The sequence below is a fragment of the Mesoplodon densirostris genome, chromosome 10 (assembly GCF_025265405.1).
Source record: "Mesoplodon densirostris isolate mMesDen1 chromosome 10, mMesDen1 primary haplotype, whole genome shotgun sequence".
NCBI lineage: Eukaryota > Metazoa > Chordata > Mammalia > Artiodactyla > Ziphiidae > Mesoplodon > Mesoplodon densirostris.
Window position 1 is genome coordinate 65096280 of NC_082670.1, and position 25972 is coordinate 65122251.

The 25972-nt window shown below is 38.9% G+C and overlaps 1 protein-coding gene across 2 annotated transcripts in view; it reads right to left on the reverse strand.

Annotated features, from left to right (window-relative positions):
• The window catches only part of CTNNB1 (catenin beta 1), a 41685-nt gene that overhangs the window by 5294 nt on the left and 10419 nt on the right, over nt 1-25972 (reverse strand). For both annotated transcript variants that reach the window (XM_060109134.1, XM_060109133.1), the window contains exons 2-10: nt 8441-8501; nt 7773-8000; nt 7323-7576; nt 6953-7191; nt 6663-6864; nt 5382-5526; nt 1651-1754; nt 1231-1569; nt 796-954 (exon numbers count right to left, since the gene is read on the reverse strand). In XM_060109134.1, the coding sequence (XP_059965117.1) occupies nt 796-954; nt 1231-1569; nt 1651-1754; nt 5382-5526; nt 6663-6864; nt 6953-7191; nt 7323-7576; nt 7773-8000; nt 8441-8453 (1683 nt within the window). In that variant the 5' untranslated portion in view covers nt 8454-8501. The remainder of the gene's footprint in view (nt 1-795; nt 955-1230; nt 1570-1650; nt 1755-5381; nt 5527-6662; nt 6865-6952; nt 7192-7322; nt 7577-7772; nt 8001-8440; nt 8502-25972) is intronic.

The window sequence follows — 25972 nt, forward strand, 5'->3', positions numbered from 1 at the left end:
AGGTACCCTTTGCATTCTATTAAGCCACCTCATGGAGACAGGCCAACACCAAAAGTAATGAATAGAGAAAGGCAAAGCCTCCTAATGAGTGCATCCATATCACAACTAGCAATCAGAGTCTCAAGATCTGTTCTGGTAAAGTCTTGTTCTCGAAAGTAACCTGATTAAATAAGAGAGAATCTTTGAAGGTCTGAGTCTTAAAACACATTCTGAGATCAGAAGTGTCTTTAGATACTTGTAATGAAGCTAGTTTTAAGACTGCAAACTTGACATCAAAGTTTCAGGCTAAGATTATAGGTAAAGATCCCAGAAATGCTACTACTTAGTCTTGTAATTTGTTGGCATTCGTTAAGTCCAGGGAAATAGTTTAAACCACTCTTGGAAGAGCTAGTAAAAGGTACATTAAACATTTATAGGTAGAACTGCAGTGGGGGATAAGAGACTCTGAAATCAGACAGACTTGGATTCAAATTATGGCTCTGCTACTTCCTAAGGATGTGAACCCTTTGTATGGATTAAATGAGACCCCAAAGCAGTAAATCGCACTCCACGCCCCCTTTGTACGATTGAGGAGGCAACGATGTGAAGGACATGTCAAAGGACATACCACTAGGGGCCACATTACTCCTTATCTTCTGTGCAGCCACAGAGACATGTCAGTTTTTTTAGTCAATAGCAAGCAGCCCTTCAGGCAGGCAGGAGGATGGAGGGAGCCAATGACCTCAGTAGTTCAGGATCTTACGGATTTTTACATTCCTTTCAAATAGCCAGGTGTCACTATTAAGATTTACCTACCACAAACTGCTGCTGTGTTCCACCCATAGATGTACGGCGCTGGGTATCCTGATGTGCACGAACCAGCAACTGAACTAGTCGTGGAATGGCACCCTGCTCACGCAAAGGTGCGTGATTTGCGGGACAAAGGGCAAGATTTCGAATCAATCCAACAGTAGCCTGCAGAAAAGAAGGAAGAGTTAAGAACTGGCAAACAACTCAAAAAAACCATCTTCTTACCCTAAAATTCCTAACACTACATCTATCACAATCACTTGAAAGTAAAACTGACTACAGAAGCACTTCAAACCCTCACCTCCATCCCAGACATATTTCCTATTTACTAAAGAATACAACTCCTACTTATCAAACCCTGGTGCCTAGACAGCCATCTAATAATAGTCAGAGGTAGTACATTTTCAATTCTGCAACCTTCTACTTTCGCTGACAATTTACCTTGATCAGAGGCCAATGGGATGGTGGATGTAGGAGTTTAACCACAACTGGCAGTCCATAGTGAAGGCGAACAGCATTCTGGGCCATCTCAGCTTCCTGGTGTCGGCTGGTCAGATGACGAAGAGCACAGATGGCAGGCTCAGTGATATCCTCCCTGTCACCAGCACGAAGGACAGTACGCACAAGAGCCTCTATACCACCCACTTGGCACACCATCATCTTGTTCTTGTAATTATTGCAAGTGAGATTAGAAAGAATTCCAGCTGCGCAGGTGACCACATTTATATCATCTGAGCCCAGAAGCTGAACAAGGGTCCCAAGAAGACCTTCCATCCCTTCCTATGGAGATGAAAACAGATGCTCAGGACATATTCAGCTTGACTCTTTTTTCATTAAGGCACCAGTTTACTCAGAATTTACCTGTTTAGTTGCAGCATCTGAAAGATTCCTCAGAGTCCAAAGACAATTCTGAACAAGACGTTGACTTGGATCTGTCAGGTGAAGTCCTAAAGCTTGCATTCCACCTAAAAAGATTAAAAAATATCTAAGGCGATGGCTATTAGCTCACAAGTCGTATCAGTACAAAGTGTCTTCTCTAGTCTTACTTAGAAGGTGTCCCTCTTTATTGCCAAAGCTTATCCCCTCCATCTAAGTCCTTTATTTCCTTTCATTTTCTACAATGCTGCTCAGTTTCCCTTTCTTTTCCAGTTCATCTCACCTAGTGACAGTTTCTGTCAAGTATCTATTGTTCCTCTCCTGTGTGGAAAAAGCCTTCATTCTCTCCACAGTCCCCCTGTAGGTAATATTCCTATTACTTATTTCCTTTCATCCAATTATTTCAAAAATATTTAATACCAGGCCCTGGTTTGAGTTGGAGCTATACCAGTGAGCAGAACAGTCTAAAATTCCTACCTTCACAGAGCTCATGGTCTACTTGGAGGCAGACAATAAACAAATACACAATTAGTAAACTAAAACTATACAGTGTGAAATGGTGTTAAGTGCTACAAAAAACATAATACAAGACAAAGGAGGGGGCTACATTTTTAAGTAGGGTAATTAGTCCACCTAAGTGTGAAGGTGACATCTGAGCAAAGACCTGAAGGAGTTATGTAAACTCATGGGGTGAGAACAATCCAAAAAGAAGGCACCAGAACGCTTAATGTCTGGGACTGTATAAAAGACACTCACTCAAAAGATGAGCTTCAAAGTTTCACAACCTTCCATCATTTAGGACCCTAATGAAGGACGTTTACACTGGCAGAGGAGTCTAAATGGAAGCTCAACTCCCCACACACTGGCTTAACTTCACCATCTCTCTCCTACTGACATCACTTCTAAATGCAGTGGGATGTACTTTCCGTTGTCTCCTTGTTTATCTTTTCAGGTCTGCTTTACTTCCTCAATTAGGTTAGGTCTACTTGCTATCATTCTCATGGCACCCTGTACTTTTCCCTTCACAGCATTTATCACAACTATAATTTAGCCTACCACCCCTACAGTAAGACAAGATCATCCCTATCTGGTTCATTCCTCATAGTAGCTCCAGCTGCTAACAGAGAGCACAAGGCTGATGCTACTTCCCTGGTTGTCCAGTGGCTAAGACTCCATGCTCCCTATGCAGGGGGCCCAGGTTCGATCCCTGGTCAGGGAACTAGATACCACATGCCACAACTAGGAGTTCACATGCCGCAACTAAAGACCCCGCATGCCACAACTAAAAGATCCCTGACACAGCAACAAAGATCCCACGTGCCTCAACTAAGACCTGGCGCAGCCAAATAAATATATTTTTTAAAAAAAGTAAAATTATATTTAGAAAAAAAGACTTGATTCCCCTCAGATCTCATTCCCTCCCTCCACTGTTAAAGAGAGTGGATCCAGGGCTTCCCTGGTGGCGCAGTGGTTGAGAGTCCGCCTGCCAATGCAGGGGATACGGGTTCGTGCCCCGGTCCGGGAAGATCCCACATGCCGCAGAGCGGCTGGGCCTGTGAGCCATGGCCGCTGAGCCTGCGCGCCCGGAGCCTGTGCTCCACAATGGGAGACGCCACAACAGTGAGAGGCCCGCATACCACAAAAAAGAAAAAAAAAAAGAAAAAAAAAAAAAAGAGAGAGTGGATCTTAGTTCCAGATGCCTCTCAGAATAGCCTGAGAGACTTAAACATACACATTCTGATTCAGCGTGCCCAGGGTAAAAGTCCAGTGCAGATAGCTTAGAGGCACCCCCGCCTCTTCCTATCCCCGCTAGTAAGTATGTAGCCCCTACTCACATACACTAAGAGGGCAACTCCCAAATCTCTATCCCAGCCCAGTCTTCCCTTGCATTCCAATAGCATACATTGCCAGCTACCTACTGACTTTTAGTCACTTTGAATATGTCAACTCAAATAACATTCATCCTTTGCTATGTATTTTTAATATCTAATGACTTCATTCCTAGAAGCCTATAACACATCCCAGTGGCCTGGTCTGCTTGCCTTTAATCATTTGAACTGTCATACGATGCTAGTATTAATATTCCCAACACCTCATCGTGATGCTGTGCCACTGCTCAACAGCCATCAATAGCTTCTCATTATAAAGACCAGGGACTTCGCTGGTGGTGCAGTGGTTAAGAATCTGCCTGCCATTGCAGGGGACACGGGTTGAAGCTCTGGTCCAGGAAGATCCCACCTGCTGTAGAGCAACTAAGCCCGTGCACCACAACTACTGAGCCTGTGCTCTAGAGCCCGTGAGCTACAACTACTGAGCCCTTGCACCACAACTGCTGAAGCCCACGCGCCTAAAGCCCGTGCTCCGCAACAAGAGAAGACACTGCAGTGAGAAGCCCGCGCGCCACAAGGACGAGTCGCCGCAACTAGAGAAAGCCCGCGCACAGCAATGAAGACCCAATGCAGCCAAAAATAAATAATTTTTTTAAAAAAAGATAAAGACCATATGCTTTAGCATAAGCTTCAGGAGCCCTTTAGGATCTGGATCCCACCTAGTATTTCAAATTGAACTAAGCATTCTACACCTGTGTTTCCAAAGCTGGAATAAAGCATGAATAAACATCTTCCAGGGACCTAGAAACTCCTGCACAATATAGCCCTGCCTGGCTCTAGCTCATTACCCTCATCCTGAGCTATTCATCCCATTACTAGGTTCTAGTTACACAGACTTTCTCCTCAGCACCTAGAACTCAACAATTTCTTTGCTACCTTCAGGACCATCTGGAAGGCACTTAATCCTTCTCATATAAGTTACACCTTCTCATTCTGCAATTTCACTTAACATCCCCCTCTCAGGGAAGCCCCTTCCCTCCCCATTAATTCTGTATCACTATTTGCTTGCTGTTCATTTCTCTTGTAACATTCATTCCAATGTGATCACTCCATCTTTTTGCATATTTTTGTCACATTTACCACCTATAAGAATAAATACAGGGACCATACCTATTTTGTTATCCATTGTATACCATGTGCTTATTACAGTGCTTAAAACACAGGGGCTGAATATTTTCAGAATAAACAAATGAGCATCAGAATAACCTAGGGAACTTCTAAAAATCAAGATTCCTAGGCCTCCAGTCCCATACATTTCCAGCTACCTACTGACTCTCTTGTCGCCTCAACACTCCAGGGATTCTGATTAAATAAGTCTATAAATCTGTATTTTTTGCATGCATTCCAGGTATTTCTGGAATAGCTGTTATTAGCCATCATTTTTTTTTTTTTTTTGCGGTACGCAGGCCTCTCACTGCTGTGGCCTTTCCCGTTGAGGAGCACAGGCTCCGGACGCACAGGATCAGCGGCCATGACTCACGGGCCCAGCCGCTCCGCGGCATGTGGGATCTTCCCGGACCGGGGCACAAACCCGTGTCCCCTGCATCGCCAGGCGGACTCTCAACCACTGTGCCACCAGGGAAGCCCCTAGCCATCATTTTTGATGGGTAATATGAACACTGCCTAAACTAGGCTTGAATAGCACCAAAGGAGGTGTCAAGCAGAACATACACTTTGTCTGAATGTAACTTTGGCTTCAAACTGAATAGGACCATCTACTTTCAGCCTTTTAAGATCCGTTCTATCACCCTTTTCCTAAGAAAGGTAATCTAATTAGAACTACACGTGCTGCAAACATGAGAACCCAGAATAGACAAGTATACTTACCAGCTTCTACAATAGCCGGCTTATTACTAGAGCAGACAGACAGCACCTTCAGTACTCTGCTTGTGGTCCACAGTAGTTTCTCATAGGTATAGGTCCTCATTATATTCACTAAAGCTTGAGGTCCACCACTAGCCAAAATGATCAGCTAGAAAGATGTGTATATATTGTTAGTCATGGAATCTTGATCAAATGCCTGAGAAAAGCTACTATTACCAACCTATTTTATTATACAAGAATTTCAGCCAGCTTAATGACTTAAATATATTCCTGGTCATCATTAGCTAGACCCCCATACTGGGGCCCTATTTAACCCCTCCTTCTACAACATCTCACTCAAATTCATGCACCCCAGTCCTCCCAAAAATATATAAACTCTGGCCCAATTTACTTCTTCCCACACTGATCATAGTAAAAGGAAAAATAAGAACAACCAAACACCGTGTTGGTATGAAACAGTTAATGCCCAGATACACAAGTTACATCAAAGCCAACGTGTTGAGTGAAAATGTGAACCAGAATGGGCACTTAAAAACTCTTAATGATCTGGCTCTTTGCTTTTCCTCATCATAACCACCTCAAAAGAGACAGCATAAAATAGTCATTCTTGCCCTTTACTCCCCCGCACACCCCCACCTCCTGACTCTACCCCGATCTTCTGAAAACACATCTCATCACTTCAGGCCTCTGCTAAAAACTGTTTCCCATTATTCTTTTAACATGTTCCACTAAGCCCTGCAGGATCTGCCCTATCAACAGTCTCACCTCACACACTTCCTCTTCCTTACTCTTTGCATTTCTTGAATTTCCAAATCTTGCCCTGCTCCTCCCTCAGCAGAACTGTCAAAGATGCCATTTCCTCTCCCTAACCTTCATTCACCTTAATCAATCCCTTCTTAACCTTAAGAGCTAAACTCAACTATCACTTTCTCCAAGAAATCTGCTTGAACCCTCAAAAGATGGTCTGGTTCATTTACATGCTCTCATAGCCCCTTTACTTCCCCCTAACACACGAATTAAATAGTAATTAGGGAATTATTTCAGTGTCTCTCTTCCACCCAAGAATGAAAGCTTTAAGAGAAGCTTGCATGCTATATCCCTATCACCTAGCATAGTGCGTTACATACTGACAACTCAAATATTTAAAGAAATAGAGATGTCCAACTTTTCTAGGATATATACAAAGGGTGAGGCATACAATGAATTTGCCAAAATCCATAGAAGGACATGACATTGGGGGTCTCCCATGCTCCATGTCAACCACATTCAGTACAATTCCTTTACCTTGCTTTCTTGATTGCCATAAGCTAAAATCTGAAGGCAGTCTGTTGTAATAGCCAAGAATTTAACATTTGTTTTGTTGAGCAAGGCAACCATTTTCTGCAGCCCGCCAGCTAAACGCACTGCCATTTTAGCTCCTTCCTGATGCAATAAAAGGTTGTGGAGAGTTGTAATGGCATAAAACAATACAGAATCCACTGGTGAACTGGGAAGAAGAAAAAAGTCTCATCAGAAATGTTGTGATTGCACTCTTCTCCTTCTGAGCTTGGAGCATTCTGACCATGTTTTCTTACCCAAGCATCTTCACCAGGGCAGGAATGCCCCCAGACTTAAAGATGGCCAGCAAGCCCTCACGATGATGGGAAAGATTGTGCAAGGTCCCAGCAGTACAGCGAGCCGTCTCCACATCATTTGTATTCTGCATGGTGCGTACAATAGCAGACACCATCTGAGGAGAACGCATGATGGCGTGTCTGGAAGCTTCCTTTTTAGAAAGCTGATGGACCATAACTGCAGCCTTATTAACCACCACCTATAATGTACAGGAATTAAGAGACGTCATTTTCCAGTTTTCAAATACTGATGCTGGGTAGATATTATAAGACTAGTTCCTTGGGAGTTTCCTTCAAAGCAGATTAAAAAGCTAGCCATGTCACTACTTACCTGGTCTTCATCATTTAGCAGTTTTGTCAATTCAGGGATTGCACGTGTGGCAAGTTCTGCATCATCTTGATAGTTAATCAAATTTACAACTGCATGTTTCAGCATCTGTGACGGTTCAGCCAGACGCTGGACATTAGTGGGATGAGCGGCATCAAACTGTGTAGATGGGATCTGCATGCCCTCATCTAATGTCTCAGGGAACATAGCAGCTCGTACCCTCTGAGCTCGAGTCATTGCATACTGTCCATCAATATCTGGAAAAGGTAAAGTCAACACTCACTATCCATAGCTCAGCATTCACCAAGTATGTGCTATCCTAAACAGTCAAGGTGATACTGAAATCACTCCCTTCTCTTTACCACACCATTTTATTTAAGCTATTATACACTAACTTTTATTAGAATTCTCAAAACTGCATTCTGACTTTCAGTAAGGCAATAATACTCTTACCAGCTACTTGTTCTTGAGTGAAGGACTGAGAAAATCCCTGCTCCCATTCATACAGGACTTGGGTGGTATCCACATCTTCTTCCTCAGGATTGCCTTTACCACTCAGAGAAGGAGCTGTGGTAGTGGCACCAGAATGGATTCCAGAGTCCAGGTAAGATTGTTGCTGCCAGTGACTAACAGCTGCTTTTCTGTCTGGCTCCATGGCCATGTCCAGCTCCATCAAGTCAGCTATAAAAATCAAACAGCACTAGTATTACTACCAGGGAAATGTTACCTTAATTTGAAAATAAAAATCTATGATATGACTCACTGAAATCTTTTTAGAAATAAAGTCAAGTCTGAAAGACAGCCAAGGATAACAGAATGATGGCCAGGATCAGCTCAGTGATGAAAAATCTGTACTCTTAGGAGACCACCTAACAGTTACTCACTGAATCAGTGAAGAATGGTACTGCATCCAGGCTCCAGAAGCAGTCATCCAGACTAGATTCCTGCTGGTGGCTTGTTTGCTATTTCACCAAGCCATTAGGAGGAGTGAGCAGAAAATGGAGCAAAAGGTAGCCTGACAAGTAAGCAGGGAGAGAGGAAAGCAGGGGAATCTGAGCCAGACTGGGTTAATGGCAATGAAGCAGAGCCCCAATTCAGTAACTAAAGACTATGATACAAACCTTGGGTAGCCATTGTCCACGCGAGATTTTCAAAACCGTAGTATGGTGTACTTCAGAGACCCTAAAAGAGTTAATCAAAGTCATTAGGATTTAAAATTGTTTGATTTTAATACTCATAAGTCACTAGGATGGCCTGTCAATCATGGACTACATCCACAAAAAGCCCCAAGTCATCTTCTACCATGTGATATAGTGAAACACAGACCTCATGGTCTCCTCCAAACACTTCAACCACAGCTCTATCATTGCCAAACTTCTAAGTGAAAACTTCTCTTTAACAAGCACCTCTTTTCAGGAGAAATATAAATTACAGATACACAGGATGTCAAAAAAGCAAAATTACTGAAGATGACAAAGAAAGCATAAGCACTCTACTGATGAAAGCCAGGGAGGGGAAACAGCTATTCAAAATCAATTCCTCCTTGAGCTCCAAAAGTCCTCTCCTCTCCCTTTTTAATTTCTTTCACGGAAAAATTCATCATAGGGCTTCTTTGGACAATAGAGGTCCAGTGGGATTTTAAAAACACCAAATTAAAAAAAAAAAAAAACCACCAAATTTTCACTTAACGGGTCAATTGTTACTGTTTTCTTTTCTGATATAATACAATTATATTATATTTAAATACCTTCATAAGGTATTTTATGTGTGGTGACTGGATCAGAACAGTAGATTTCAGATTTTTCACTAAGAAGTAAAATTACTTCTCAAATTAAAGTTTGCAACACAAATGAAAAGCACCTTTTCTAGTCAAACTTTTCTAAGTTCAATTTTATAGCAATGATTTATTATAAATACAAGCGAATGCTTTGATCAATGTAAAAATCATTCACATATATATTAAAAAATCTTAGCATCTAATTTATGTCTGCATTTTGGCATTTTTGTGTAATATTCAGGAAAACACTGAATTACACAGGGAGCTATTTGCAAATGAGACCAGTTTAAGGGCTCATGGTCTGTAGATATTCCTAATAACAAAACTTCCTTTATTACATAGTCTGCCCCAAACAAGTTCCTCTTGCACTACAAATTAAAAATTAGATGTAAATTACCAATGTGGACTAAGATATTTAAGTGTGAACTGTGTTTTCTATCAGTGTCCAAAAAAGTTTAAATGTGTTTAATATAATGCAGTTGGAAACTGTACTCTAAAGTCCTATTTTCTCTATGTAAAGGAAGCATGTGTTGATTATTCCTGGATTTGCTCTTCCAAAACTAGCTTTTTATAACCACAAAGATCACTTGACACCTAAAGCTGACAAGAGTTGTGGACACAATTGTTTTATCGTACCCAGTAGGAACAACTGATGATTTACTTACAAGGCAAAGTGAAGGACAGAAGATAACAAAGGTGATTCCTGTCAACAAGAAACTTATATTTTAAAATCATGTACTAAGTAGGATTATGTGTTTATTGTTTCGATTCAATAGGATGGGAAGGGGTGTGTAGAACCCTGCACTTTTTTTTTTTTTTTTGGCGGTACGTGGGCCTCTCACTGTTGTGGCCTCTCCCGTTGCGGAGCACAGGCTCCGGACGCGCAGGCCCATCGGCCATGGCTAATGGGCCTAGCCGCTCCGCTGCATGTGGGATCTTCCCGGACCGGGGCACAAACCCGTGTCCCCTGCATCGGCAGGCAGATTCTCAACCGCTGCGCCACCAGGGAAGCCCGAAACCTGCACTTTTAATGAACATTCTAAGGATGCAGAAAGTGACCTGCAGACCATATGTTGAGAAATACTATGATGGAAGAAACCAAGGTTCTCTGTCCACTGATGGCTGTATTTTAGTTCTTATCTTTTGCCTATCTTTGAGAATGGCTATTTAACCATTTCTCCACCCCTCTGAAAAATGGGTTCCCCACTCCAGCTCCCAATGTATTTCCAGGGAAGGGGACTTAAAACATGTTTTACACTGAGCTTCTCCTCTGGCCAATGCCACAGGACTCAAAAACCAACTAGTCACATCTACAGGTGCAGCTGTTTAAGAAGTGTTTTGATGTATCTGGCATCAAGAAAAAAATATATAGTGTTTTTTTTCCTTGTTGAGACAAAGGCAAAACATATTAGCCAAATTACTGGGTAAAATCTACTTATGTGGGCTGACCTAGTAACTTGACTTAGATTATAATGATTTTATGGAAAAAAGCAAGTTCATGTTCCAAACTTACAACATCTATTTGCATGTTGAGGACGTCTTAGTACTATTATTTTTTTATAGCACTTTCAAACTTATGCAACATACATAAAAATTATTCTTGCTCTTCATGGCAACCCTCTGAAGTGAGGGAGGCCAAGTGTCAATCAGCAAGAAGTAAAAAGTAGGAATGAAAATGGGGATCTACATAAGCAGCAGTATATACCAACTCACCCCTACACTGATCTGCAGACAAATCCAAATTTACCTAAAATTTGAGAAATATTTCCTGAAGAAATTGAATATCCTACCCAGAGAACTACGGCAGAATCTTGCCCCAAAGGAAAGCTTTCCTATTCTTCCTCTCGGCAGAGCTTTCAGCCCAAGGGCTGGCTCCCCTCTACTACACCCTGCCATACATTAAGGGCCTAGAGCTCCTAATCAACTAAGGCTTATCAAAGACTTCAGGAAAACCAGACTCCAGAGAAACAAAACTTTAAAATCGGGGTAAGGTAGGGAGGGAAACAGAATGTTTCACTTTATTACCCTCATAAAAATTGGAGAGAATAAATAAAAATGAAAAGTTCAATAGATAACTGAAATTGAGAAAAACTCCTAGAGCATAAAGGAGAACACAGAATACAAGAGAAGAAACAAGAGGATCAACTAACTCAGGGGATCAAAGCTCCAACTTCAAAAAGAATTATGAGAAACAAAAATGGGGAAAAGCCCACTATGTACCAATCAAGATAAAGGGGGTATAATGCTTTAAAAAAAAAAAAATGAAGTACTAAATGTTCCCAGACGCAAGTGACCACAACTATAGACTACATTTAGAATGCTGTGTGTCCTGACAGCTTTATCACCACCAAGTGGTGCTCTGACAAAGAAAGAGGGTGCTGGGGGATCACCAACTTATCCAGTCTAATGAGGTAATGGATACCTGCACACTTCCTTTTATTTTTCTCTTTTTGCTTAACATATACTCTTTTCCAATTATACATTTTGTAAAGAACACCTCAAAATTCATCTATTTCTGATTTAAACTCTACAAGGTTTAGAATATATATCCATTACATATAATAATTTCAATCTAAGGAGAAAGTTCATCCTATACCATACCTTAGTCAAAGTATTACTATGAGTAATTTTTCCTTCAGCTTTTCTAACAAGACTACTTAAGCACGCTAGGTTTTTCTTTTTTCTTATTATGAAATTTTTCAAATATGCAGAAAAGTGGACACAACTTTATAATGCACACATCACCTATACTTAACAATTATTAATACTGTGCCATATTGGTGCCTTCCTACAGAATGATTTTAAAGTAAATTACATACATTAGTACATTATGTGGCTATAAAAAGTAACGATATTTTCTTACATACCACAACATTATTACAAAAGATTAGCCTTAGAGCTGACTTCAAAATGATTGTTGGGGGCTCTACTTCACCTTTTGTACTTTAAGTGGCCTTCGGTCAAAATCTACATGAGAAATCTTGACACAATATAGATATCACCGATCAACACAAAATTATCTTAATTACCTTGGATTTCAATAAGTTTGAGTACTACTAACTACAAGTAACTTTGCTATAAAACAGATTATAAAACCAGTTTATAATAGATTACTGGCTGTTCATGCTAACAATTAACTTTTCCAAGAATCTAGTAAGAAAGTGCACGAAAAACTTTTGATATACTCTCAGGAATCAGAAAAAATTTCTTACTAAAGTCTATTTTGTAAATCTAAAAGCACATACATATGCATTTTTATTAACTGTCATTACTAATACCTTGCCATTTAAAAATTTATAGTCTCCTCAAATCTTCCTGTCTCAGCACTTTTTATTCAATACTAACACTTTTAAGTCACAACTTACTCTAGTTTCCTTTCTGCTTTTACTCCTCAGCTGTGTGCGTGTGTGTGAGTCCATGTCCTGGGAGGGGTGTTCCCCGAACTGGGCAATAAAAAACAAACATTTAATGACACTTGCGCTCCTCTGAAACACCTAGATTGATACTCCTGGTATTATCTTTAAATATGTAGGTACAAAAATGGCTATTAGAAATCTGAACTGTGGCTAGGGAAAATTAGGATGTTCCTGATCATTCTCCTTCTTTCATTTTAGTGTCTCTTCTACCTCATCCATAAAATAATATATGCTTAGCATAAAATGGTATTTTCCTTTGGCATTCCCATAATAATGACATTGTTGTATTTGGTATTCTGTTAAATTTACTGTTAGGTTTTTTTTAATATAAAAATATAAAAGCCAATTCCTTGTTGTAGACCCTTACCAAATATTATCTGTACTGTATCATAGGTCTATACTATAATTTAACTACATCTCCCATTCTTGAATAGTTTGTCTTTCCTATTTAGTTTGCTATTCAAACAACGCTGAAAAAATATCTTTGCATATAAATAGTTCTCTTAATTTCTTCCACCTCCCTTCCACCTAAGGACTGCTTCAATTATTGGGTTAAAGAATAGGAACTTTTAAGTTTTAAGGCTTTTGATACATAGCTCCAAAATACTGATGGAGCATAAATTGATACAGTTTTCAAAGAAGGCATTGTACTAGTGACCACCTTACCAAGGGCCTATCAAGCGTCAACTGTTATCTTGGACAACTTTTTTTTTTTTTTTTGGCTGCGCTGGGTCTTTGTTGCTGTGTGCGGGCTTTTCTCTTGTTGCGAGGAGCGGGGGCTACTAGTCGTTGCAGCGCGCAGGCTTCTCATTGCGGTGGCTTCTCTTGCTGCAGAGCATGGGCTCTGGTGTGTGGGCTTCAGTAGCCGTGGCACATGGGCTCAGTAATTGTGGCTTGCGGGCTCTAGAGCGCAGGCTCAGTAGTTGTGGCGCACGGGCTTAGCTGCTCCACAGGATGTGGGATCTTCACGGACCAGGGCTTGAACCCGTGTCCCCTGCATTGGCAGGCAGACTCCCAACCACTGTGCCACCAGGGAAGCCCTCGGACAACTTTTAATAGCTATGTCCACCCATCTAATGTATATACCACCACCCAACCCTACAAGTTTTTCTAAATTCTGAGAAGACTGAATGCTTAATTTTTTCCCCTACTTGTAGCCGTTTGTCTTGCCAGATTTTTATGTCGTCCTTTTAACATTTTTATGCAGTACATGTATATGTCATGCATAAGAAGTCACTTGAATAATCGCTGATATAGCACATTTAAACCAACTGTGTGTGTCTGAGAATATGATTTTACTACTTAAAATAATTCAATTATGGCAATATCCTTTACATGTATGATATATCATTAGTCTCACTGATGAGTAACTGCACACAGAATCTCTGGTCAATAAACACAATCCTAAAATAGTTCTGATCCGTCAGGAAAAAAAAAATGTTTTAAGACAAATTTTCACTTTTTCCACTCTAAGAACAAATTACTACAAAAAGTAGACACTGTTTTTCTCCAGCTTATACTAATATAAGCTACCAAAAAGACGGATCTTTTTCAATTTTATTTAATTTAAAAAATTTTTTTGACTTAAAATATTGTGTTAATTTCAGATGTATAGCTTCAGATTCTTTTCCATTATAGGTTATTACAAGATATTGAATATAGTTCCCTGTGCTATACAGTAAACCCTTGTTGTTTTTATCTATTTTATACACAGTGGTATGTATCTGTTAATACCATACTCCCCCTCCCCTTTCCTCTTTGCTAACCCTTTTCCCCTTTGGTAACTATGTCTGTGAGTCTGTTTCTGTTTTGTAAATAAGTTGATTTGTATCATTTTTTTAGATTCCACATATAAGTTATATCATATGATACCTGTCTTTTTCTAACTTACTTCACTTAGTATGATAAACTCTAGGTCCATCCATGTTGCAGCAAATAACATTATTTCATTCTTTTTTATGGTTGAGTAGTATTCCATTGCATGCATATATACACACACATATACACATGCACACACTGTGTGTGTATGTGTGTGTGTATATATACATATATATATATATACACACACACCACATCTTCTTTACCCATTCATCTGCTGATGGACACTTAGGCTGCTTCCATGTCTTGGCTATTGTGAATAGTGCTGCTATGAACACTGGTGTGCATGTAAGATCGATATTTTAAAATACAGCTATTTCAAAATACATACAGAATAGCTTTTATCGACACAGGCACATTTTTATAATTTCCAAATATAATTTTATGCAAGTTGAAAAAAAAAACCCAACACTTCATATTGTTTACGTAGTAAAAGTACAAGGAACACACACCAGCTTCTTAATACTCAGGGGCAAAAGGCATAGTATGCGAAAGGATATTAAAGATGGCTTCAACTCTTTAGCTGTGTCTGTGTGTGTGTGTGTGTTTGTGTGTGTTTAATCAAACAAACAGCAAAATTCCATCTGTTAATCTGAGTGGTGAGTACATGGATGTTTATTACATTAATCTCTACACTCTGTATAGCAAAAATAACTAAATAAAAATAAGAAAACAGCCATACATCAATATTTCAGATAAAATAATTAAAACTCCAAATATGATTTTAAAATACTTCTGTATGTTAATCTTTTAAAGTTCATTAAAATGGAGTTACCAAAAAAAAACATGAATATTTTATAGAAACTTTTGTTAAATCAGCTAAACCTTACACACTCAAGTCTCAAATATGAGAATAAAATAAACATGTCCATCTCCTTGAAAAGGTAGCAGTCACAAAAGCTAAACAGGCTACAACTCTATTTTAAAAGGCTAGGGGTTGTAGTTATGTGGGAGGATCTGTTTCCATTACATCTTGAAACTGAAAATTCTGTTTCTCAAAGTTCACAAAATGATGACTGACTAAATACTTTTAAACTGAGGACACTCTTTTTAACATTCTAGAGACACTTTTATACCCATTTTAAGTGGATTTTACAGTCTGATAAAGCTGCACAGAAAACATAGTTCACCCAAATTTTTAATGAAGTTATTAAATTATATACAAACTAGTTTCCTATATACATTTAGGACAGCCAGAAAAACACAGTCACAAAGAGTTCACTCATAATTGCAACAATAAAAACAACAAAAAAAGGTACATACAAAATTAAAGGAGAGCTGTCTTATTCTTGATTAGAATTTTTTGTACTATATAAAGATGCCAGTTTTCTCTAACTTAGTTTATAAATTCAATGTATTCCCAACAAAATGCTCAGTTAGATTTCTTTAGGAGTGAAAATGATTCTTAAATTCATTTGGAACGGAAATGTGAAGATAATTAAAAAAAGACTGAAATAACGATAAGGGACTAATTCTATCAGATACTAAAATTCATTATAAATCAATAGCCAAAGCAATTAACAATTATATTATTGGGGGTAGGAATGGTTAAGAGACTATAGTAATCAGAAAGCACCCAGAGGGCCTCCCTGGTGGCGCAAGTGGTTGAGAGTCCGCCTGCCGATGCAGGGGATACGGGTTCGTGCCCCGGTCTGGGAGGATCCCATATGCCGCGGAGCGGCTGGGCCCGTGAGCCATGGCCGCTGAGCCTGCGCGTCCGGAGCCTGCGCGTCCGGAGCCTGTGCTCCGCAACGGGGGAGGCCGCAACAGTGACACTAGGCCCACATACCGCAAAAAAAAAAAAAAAAAAAAAAAAGAAAGCACCCAGACATAATGTAGCAATTTAATAAATGTAAAAGGTGACATTTCAACTGGTGGGAGACAGCTGGATTACTTGATTAATAGTATTAGGAGAAAGGGACTCTTCCTTGTTAAGTACCATTTTTTCATCCTTACTGTATTAAAATAAAATTAAATATGCCAAATATTTACAGGTTAAAAAAAAATACCAGTGGGATAAAATATGGTCTATACAAGGGTGGTATATATGGAAATAAAACCATGGTAAGAAGCCCAACATAAGCATGACTTGGAACTCTGAAATCAAAAAGATAGGCTAATTTGTGTGTGTGTATAAAACCTTAAAATCCCAAGCAAAAAAACACCATGTATAAAGTAATTTTTTGTTTGTTTGTTTGTTTTTTTTTTTTTTTGCTGTACGCGGGCCTCTCACTGCTGTGGCCTCTCCCGTTGCGGAGCACAGGCTCCGGACACACAGGCTCCGCGGCCATGGCTCGCGGGCCCAGCCGCTCCGCGGCATGTGGGATCCTCCGGGATCGGGGCACGAACCCGTGTCCCCTGCATCGGCAGGCAGACTCTCAACCACTGCGCCACCAGGGAAGCCCGAAAGTAATTTTTTAAATGACATATTGGACACCAGAAGTGAAATATGATTAAAGGCTAATATCCATAGTACACAAAGAACTGAGGAGAAATCAATAAGTACAGCAGAGAAAGGGCAGGAACCATCACTGAAGGAAAAATAGAAAGTAAGCAATAAACATATGCAAAAGAGTTTAAACTCATTTATTTCTGCTTATCAGACTGGTAAGACTGAAAAGATAATACCGACTGCTGAGATGGATATAGTTAAACTGGCAAAAACTTTTTGGATGGTAAGTTGGCACTATCCATTAAATGTAAGTGTAAACACTTTCACATAAAAATTCCAATTTTATAATAGAAATGTATTCTGCAGAATATTCACAGAAGCATGCCAAGAGGGCTGCACAGTGACGCATTCATAGAGAAAAAGCTGGAAATTACCCAAATGCTCATCAACAAGGGAATGAATAAAAAATATTGTATCCATTGAATGGAATGTATATTCCTCTCTTCAACAAATATTTAAGTATCTTTTATGTTACTAGCATTGCAGGAACAGTGAATAACAGAGAGTCAAGGTCATACGTCCAGGAAAGCCTGCATTCTACTATTAGAGAGTTAAGCAATAAAAAACAAGATAATTTGAAGAGTGAGAACTGCTGTGAAGAAAATAAACAAGGTAAGAATAGAGTGACTTAGTTGGGGAGGAGGGCTACACTATATAAGAGTGAGTGATGAGAATGGAAGTGACAGGAGCACAGAAGGAGGAGCTATAGCCAAGTGAAGATGGGGCAGAACACTCCATGCAGAAAACCAATGCAAAGGAAGGGAAGACCTGTAGGGAAACAGTACTGAAAGGTCACCAGTATAACTAGAAATCAGGGAACCATGAAAAGAGGTAGGGAGCAGATGGATAAGGGTACATACTGGGAAGCCACTGGAATAACTAACACCTGTGTTTTAAGATTTTTAAAGTTCACTCTAGTGTCCCTATGGAAAAAAAAAAGACCACGAGGGTCAAAAGCAAAGCAGGAAGAAGAGTTAGGAGACTACTGTAAATCATCCACGTTGAGAGGGGTAGAGAATTACTATGAAGCCGTTAAAAGTTAAAAAGAATACATAGAAAAAAATTCAACATATATCTAATATGCAAGGCATTGCATACTTTTTAATAAACATTTTTGCACACATTTGCAAAGAAAATGTATAGAGATAATATATTGCTATTAGAAATGATACTTGCCCAAGAAAATATCTATCATTTAGCCCACTCTATGTTAGCCAAACAGTGATATACAGCATTAAGTAAATGTTTCTAAACATAAAAGCTAAGTGGCCTATAAAATGGACTTCCTGCAAAAGAAATGTGGAAACTACTCAGCCAACCATTAGCACCTCAAGGCACAAAGAAACTGCTTTAAAAAAAAAGACATTCTTAGGAAAAATAACCAATGTTTTCTAAAAGCAAAGAAATCAAACTTACTGTAGGTTTTTTAAATATTTAGGCAAATGTCATTTTATTATATCAATAAATTTCTATTTTTAGTAATTTTTTTTTTCTCTTTTTGCGGTATGTGGGCCTCTCACTGTTGTGGCCTCTCCCGTTGCGGAGCACAGGCTCCGGATGCGCAGGCCCAGCAGCCATGGCTCACGGGCCCAGCCGCTCCGCGGCATATGGGATCCTCGCAGACCGGGGCACGAACCCGTATCCCCTGCATCGGCAGGCGGACTCTCAACCACTGCGCCACCAGGGAGGCCCTATTTTTAGTAATTTAATCTAACAGATTTTTCATTCAGTTCTTATTCTACTAAAGTGGCAATATTCTAAAAATCAACTGCATCACAAAGGAATGGAATCTTCCCAAGCAACCTCATAAAGTAGATAACATTCCCCCAAATCATCAGATGAAAAAAGTGACTAGCAGCAGTTAATATGAGTAGAGCTAGTAAACTGCTCTGTTAAAACTCATATCTAGGTCTGTTTAGCTCAGTCACATGCTCTTTCAACCAAATCATTTATCCCATCCCCACCCCAAAGTTACACACTATTAGTATCTAACAATCACTGTTGCAGTTAAGTGCAAGAGAAGGGTTAGCAACTTTTAGATAAAAGTATCATAAGTAATACTAAAGAACTACATTCTTTGAACAGTAACCACAGCAAAAAAAAAAATAATTTAAAAATATTTCTAAGATTTGAATCAGTACATACTCCATACTTTGACTCTGTGCCTAGCACAAATGCTGACAAGAAAATGCAGGATTTTCAAACATGAGTATATTATGCCAAGGAAATGGAAGATTTTACTTCAAGAAAGTTTCTAGATGTTACTCTCTAAATTCAGGCTACAGGCAGAATTAATGGAAGGGAATCAAAGACTTCCAGAAGTAATTTAAATGCATTGCCTTTTATCCCATAACAATAACCTTCCTCTTCTCCACTTGTTATAAGAGTTCCCCTTCCCCACCATACCAGCACACTGATCTTTAAAAAAAAAAGGCAAGCTCAATAAGTGAACTCTGAGAGGGCTTGGGGCTGTACCTTTAGCTCCTCACTGCTCCCAAAGTGCTTAGCACACATTAAGCTCTTAAATACTTGGACTGAATGTGCTAAAAACAAGAAAAATGTTCTAAAAGTAGGCAGAACAACTAAAATGTAATATAGAGGCTTAGAAAGCCAATAATTATATATACCTAAGAGATTTCTTAAATGCCTTTACGAACACGAAGGATTCATTTGTGAACAACGTATATCATCTAGCACAGAAGTCAGCAAACTTCTTCTGTTAAAGGCCAGACAGTAAAGATTTCAGGGTTTTGCAGGCCTTAAGCTCTCTGTAGCAACTATTCAACTCTGCTATTGTAGTGAGAGAGCAACCACAGACAATATGCACACTAATGAGCGTGGCTAGGTTCCAATAAAACTTTATTCATGGAAAGTGCAAATTTGAATTTCATAAGTTTCACGTGTCATGAGATATTATCTGTCTTTTGATTTTTATCAGCCATTAAAAAGTATAAAAATCATTCTTAGTTCTCAGGCCATACAGAAACAGGTGGTAGGCAGCAGTTGGCCAACCCTTCATCTATTTATTACTTACTTTCACTAAGTACAAACGAAAGGCAAGTGAGTTTACATTTTAACTAAGTACATTAAACCTAAATGTGAAGACCAACAACAGAAAGGGTTTTTAAGTGGGCTACTAGGTTACTAAGAGAAGTCACTCACCTTTTTCCCTGGAGTATTTTCAAAAGCAGGCTGTGTGAAAAAAATGAAACTGGACCAAATGACATATGAAAGCCACATCAAGTCCATTTGTTTGGGAAAAACATATCAGGCCATTAAGATCAGGTATACGCTAAACTAGAACATGGCTTCAATATGCCTTTTTCTTCCCCCCATAAAAAATGTTAGCCACTGTTGTTGTTATTAATTAATGATTATTAATATCACTTAGACCCGCATGTTTGGCCAATGGAGACAGTGTCTACAGAGGATATGATGATGACACAGAAATTATGAGTTACCTAGTATTATTTTTTAACTCTCTGGAAACAATTTCTAGTGTTACTGGCATAGAGAGAATGATTTTTCATTTACTTTTCCCCCAATAGTGTATATATATATATTTTTTTCTGATTATAAGTTAATAAATACCTTTATACAGAGGAATATGAAGAATATTACTGTCTTAATAATTCCAACTTTCTCTCTACGCATTTTAGTCTAATTTTTCAACAGTTACACACCTGGTACTTTCAGAAAGTGCTCAATGAACATTTTTGAAGATATATACATGGCTGACCCTTGAACAACATGATGGGGGTTTAGGGGCACTAGCCCCCACATGGTAGAAAATCTGAACACTGCTATCTTTGCCTCAGAAACAAAGGAACTGATAAATGACTCGCCCAAGGATGGGACAGAATCAAAACTCAAACCCTAGTTGTTTTCTTCCACATATTGGGATCTCTAATCCAACAGAAACTTTTCCTCACACTTAAAGATCTGTAAAATCAAAATACAGGCACTCTATTTATTGATGGAAAAGGTGTTTAAGTTGATGTATGCAGTTCAAACCTGTGTTCTTCAAGAGTCAACTGTACTACGTATCTTCATACCAAATGTGTTTTCTAAAGCATTTTAACTAAACAATGTATCACAGAGATATCAACGGATGTAGATATAATACCAAATTCTGTAAAAGTGTACAGATTATCAAAGAATTTAAATTCCTTATAGCAAACTGACTTTGATACAAATACTGTTACTTCTGCTTTTTAATATATTATTTGATATATTTTTGCTAATTTTCTTTCACCTTTTGAATCTTTGTTTTAATTGTTTTAAATGTGCCTCATACATTGAATATCATGTTGGATGTTATCTTTTTTAACCCAGTTGGAGAGTCTTTTTTTTAAACATGTTTTATTTCATTTATAGCTGTTATAAATTATATGTTGGTCTTGTTCCTCTTGTCTTATTTTTGTCTGCAAATCCTAACATCTGGGTTATTTCAGCATTTTTTTTCTCTTGACTTTGGGTGACTTTTTCTTATTTTATCACATGTCTAGTAATTATTGATTGTATATTGCATACATTATAGATTGTGTATTAGATATATTGTGAAGACTCTGGTTTCTGGAGTCTTCTAAAGACTGTTGAGTTTTCTTCTTTAAGGCAGTTAAATCACCTTAATTTTACGGAGCTTGGTTTTACACTTTCTTAGGAGGAATCTATTTCAGATTTTACCCTTAGATTTAGGATAAATTACCTTAATCCTGGGAAACGTCTTTACTCCTAAGGTGTGACCCTTCTCTGGTTTCAAATGAAAAGCATGAGGTGTTTACCAAGACCCCCTAACTTGGCAGGACCAAGCTCCAAACTCTTCTTCACTGTGAGGGTGGAAGCTGAAATCTCTGCTCATGTTGCTCAGTGTTCCATGTATTGCTTTAAAATGAGTTCCTTGGAATTGCCACACACACACCCCTCTGACACACACACACACACACACACACACACACACTTCTAGTGTAGGCCGAGGATCTGAAGGGAGTTACGTACAGATTCTGAAGCTCCCCTCTGGGACTCCCTCCACTGTGAATCTACCTAGCCCCCAACTCAATTTCCAGCCATCCTGGCAACCCTGAGCTCCATGTCTGATACTTCATGAGTTCTAGTCATACTGCACCAGAAACATTGGTGATTGTTCTCATTGGAGGAGCCTTAGAAATATGGATGTCACCCAGTGAGTGTATTTCCCTTCTTTCATGGGTCTCAACTCCTCAAACTTCTTTTCCAGCTCTCTTGGTACCTTCCAACAGTTATTTTTATATTTTTTTCCAGAATTTATAATTTTTTCTTCCAGTTTTATTGAGATATAATGGAATACATACTGTATAAGATATACAGCACGATTTGATTTACACACATCATGAAGGGATTATCACAGTATATTTAGCAAACACCCATCATCTCATATATACATACAAAATTAATAGAAAAGATTTTTTTTCTGGTGATGAGAACTTAGGATTTACTCTCTTAACAGCTTCCATATATAACATAAAGCAATGTTAATTACCATGTTATACATTACATCCCTAGTACTTATGTATCTTATAATTGGAAGTCTGTACCTTTTGACTGCCTTCATCCAATTTCCCCCTTTAAAATTGTGTTTTACTAAAAAGACCTCCAAGCTTGCTTGTAGAGCCCTTTAAACTGGCAAACAGATCCTTCCAAAGGTTCTAACCTGGAACTTTAAAAAACACAGATTACCAGGCTCCATCCCCACGGTTTTCTATCAGTAGGGCTGGGATAGAACCTTGGCACTGTATTATTTTTTTAAGTGCCATACATGTTGATGATGCTGCTACCCTCAGAGCAAAGGGCTACAGCTGTAGACAAACTATATGACTCAGCTCTATATATAACATTAGTCAGTAACCCAAGCTAAAAAACCCAAAACATAAACCTGACTCCCCAGAGTAACCCTAACATCAGCTCCTTGCAAAGCATCCATTCATTAAGACAGCACATATTCTAACTTAATCTTTAGCAACCTTTGGCCCCCCACGACGCATATCAAGTTTATGGCACTCTCCCAAGCAGAAGGACATCTTGCTGCGTTTGACAGCCTTTCCATAGCAGTAGGTCTCCTAATTATGAGGCTCTCTTACATTTAGGAGGAGTAGCAGAATATTATAGAAAGTAGAGTAAGCTAGGAAACTTTTATTTTCAAAATGTTACTCCATTACCTCAATACAAAGAACTTCAAGGAACTCTAAATCTCTGTTCTATTGTGAGTCCAAAAATACACCAATAAATAAGTCATAACCTGGAGCTATATACGAATGCCCAATTGGTATATTATCTTCTCAGTTTACCAAGTTGTGATTTAATCAAGAGATTTTCTGTTCCACAAGAAATCTTTCTCCCAATTCTTTCATTTACTCCATAGTTCCAGGATATAGCAATACCAATATCATAAATGCAATGTAAAGATTTCATATATTCAAATTTTGTTATGCAACTGCTACACACCAAGAAGAGTAATAGATTCTGAGGACACAGTGGTGATATAAAATAGACGTGGTCCTTGCATTCTTGATAGAGAGACAGACAACAACTGAATAAACAATTACAAAGAGTGATAAGTGTATAACTAAGTAACAAGTGGGAGAATGGAGTGGAAATGACACAAAGACAAGTGGAAGGCCCTACTCAGAGTGGCCACAGGCTTCTGTGGTAACCTTCAAGGGTACCTTTAAGCTGTGAGGATAACCTTCAAGCTGAAACCCGAAGAAAGATGCAAAAGAGCCAGCACGTAAGGAGCAGAGCAGGAACATTCCAGAAACAAGAAAACATGTGCAGAAGCCCACAATCATTAGGACCCCGTCATCTTTTAAGACCATGGTGGTTCGATTAAAGTGGGAAAGTGTGATTAAAATGAGATGAGGCTGAAAATAGCCAGATCATGTAGGGCTCTACAGCCTTTGTCAAAAAATGTATTTTTTACTCTAAGTGCCACTGGAAGTCCATAAAAGGTTATAAGCAGGTGAATAACAAGATCGTATTTGAGTTTTTCAAAACTGGCTTTGGCTGTAATGAAAAACAACTGAAAGGGGAAGAGAAAAAAGGGAAACCAGTAAAGCAACTATAGCAATGTCCAGGTAACAGATGGTGGTGGCTTAGGCTAGGGTAACAGCACTAGGCACAAAAAGTAGCTAGATTAGATAAATACTTTGGAGATAGAAAAGAGTCTCTGGTTGATGGACTGATTGCAGTAGATCAGAGAAATTAAAGTAGATGAGAGGAATTAAAGATGACTACTAGGTGTTTGGCTTGAGCAATTAGGTTGTGATACTTACTGAGTTTGGTGCAATGGAAAAAAGGAGAATGTTTCTAGAACTGCGCTGTCCAATACAGTAGCCATTAGTCACACATGACTATTTACATTTAAATTCTATTAAAATTTAGCTCATCAGTCACATTACCACATTCCAAGTGCTCAAGAGCCACATGTAGCTCGTGGCGACCATATCAGACCACACAGATGTAGAACACTTCCACCATCACAGAAAGTTCTACTGGACACTGCGGTTCCAGAGGGAAGTTAAAAAAAAAAAAATGCACCAAATGCTGAGTGATCCAGCAAGACTAAAGGTAAAAAGTATCTCTTTGACTGGTCAGCATGGAGGTCCAATAGTGAGTTCAGCAAGAGCACATTCACTGAAATAATGAAAGCAGAACACAAACTGGAATAGGAGATGAAAAGTGAAGACCATATCCATAGGATATCTCTTTCAGACTATGAAAGGGAGCAGAGAAATTAAAGGGGCATTAGCTGGAAAGCAACAAAGGTCATCCAATTCCAGAATATTCACCCATTCAACAAGTATTTATTAGCACCTACAACTTCCAGATGCTGTTCTGAGTACCAGGCATACAAATCAGAAAAAGACAGTGACGGGGAAAGAACAAGCGAGTAAACAAATGTTACTTCAGAGTATGATTAAATGCCACAAACTAAATAAAAGAATATAATAAAGTGAAAATGAGTGAAGAGGGAAGAACTCAATCTGACATGAGCCATAAATGACAAGAAGGAACCACCTCTGCAAAGATGGAATATATCTGTATGCTATTGGAAAAGATCCAAAATGAGGTGAAAAGATTTAAGTCATTCACTCAACACATATTCACTGATCATCTAGTTATATACTATGATTCTAGGTACTGGAAAGAAAACAGTAAGGAAATAGACAATAATCCCTGTCTTCCTAGAGCTTATGTTCTAGGAGGCTAAGAAAAAGGGGGTAAAAAGGTAAAATATCTATTATGTTAGACAGTGATGAGGCCTAAGGAAAAACATAAAGCGAGATAGGAAGTTGGGGAAGAATTGCACTTTTACTGAGCTTGCAAAGCCTATTGTTTCTAACTCCAAAGCATTCCTCCAATCTAGCTGCTCTGTGCCTAGTGCTACCACCCTAACCTAAGCCACCACCATCTGTCACCTGGATGACTGCCGTAGTTATTTTACTGGTTTCCCCTCTTTCTTTCTTATCTCCTTTCAGTTTTATTTCTATGAAGAGTGAGAGGAGGAAAGTAGTAGGTGATAAAGAGAGTAGTCCAAACACATAGGAGTTTGTGCTCATACAGAATGAGACGGTTAAGCCCCTGGAGGTTTTCAAACAGAGAAGTTATATGATCTATTGCTTTAAAAGGATTATTCTGGCCACTGTGTCGAGCATACGTTTAAGGGGAACAAAGGTGTAAGCAGGAATACCAGTTAGAAGAACTTTGCAGTAATCCAGGCAAAAGATTAGGACAGCAAGGCTATGAAATGGTATGGTAAGAAATGGCTAGATTTTGGACATATTTTAGACGGAGAGCAGACACAATTCTCAGACAGGGTTTGGATATGGGGTGCGATAAAGACAGTCAAGAACAGCAAGGTTTTAAGTGTGAGTAACTGGAAAGACAGAGTTCCATTTAGGACAGACTAAGAGACGCAGCTTTAAGAGAAATTGGGAGCTCAGTTTTAGATATTACATATGAGAATGCTTCTGAGACATCCAAAATGTTGGGGGAAAAGTTGGCTATCAGGATCCATAGTTCAGGGGAGAAATCCAGGCTAGGGATATAAATCTGGAAGCCATGAGCAAATAGATTAAATACCATGTTTAAAGCT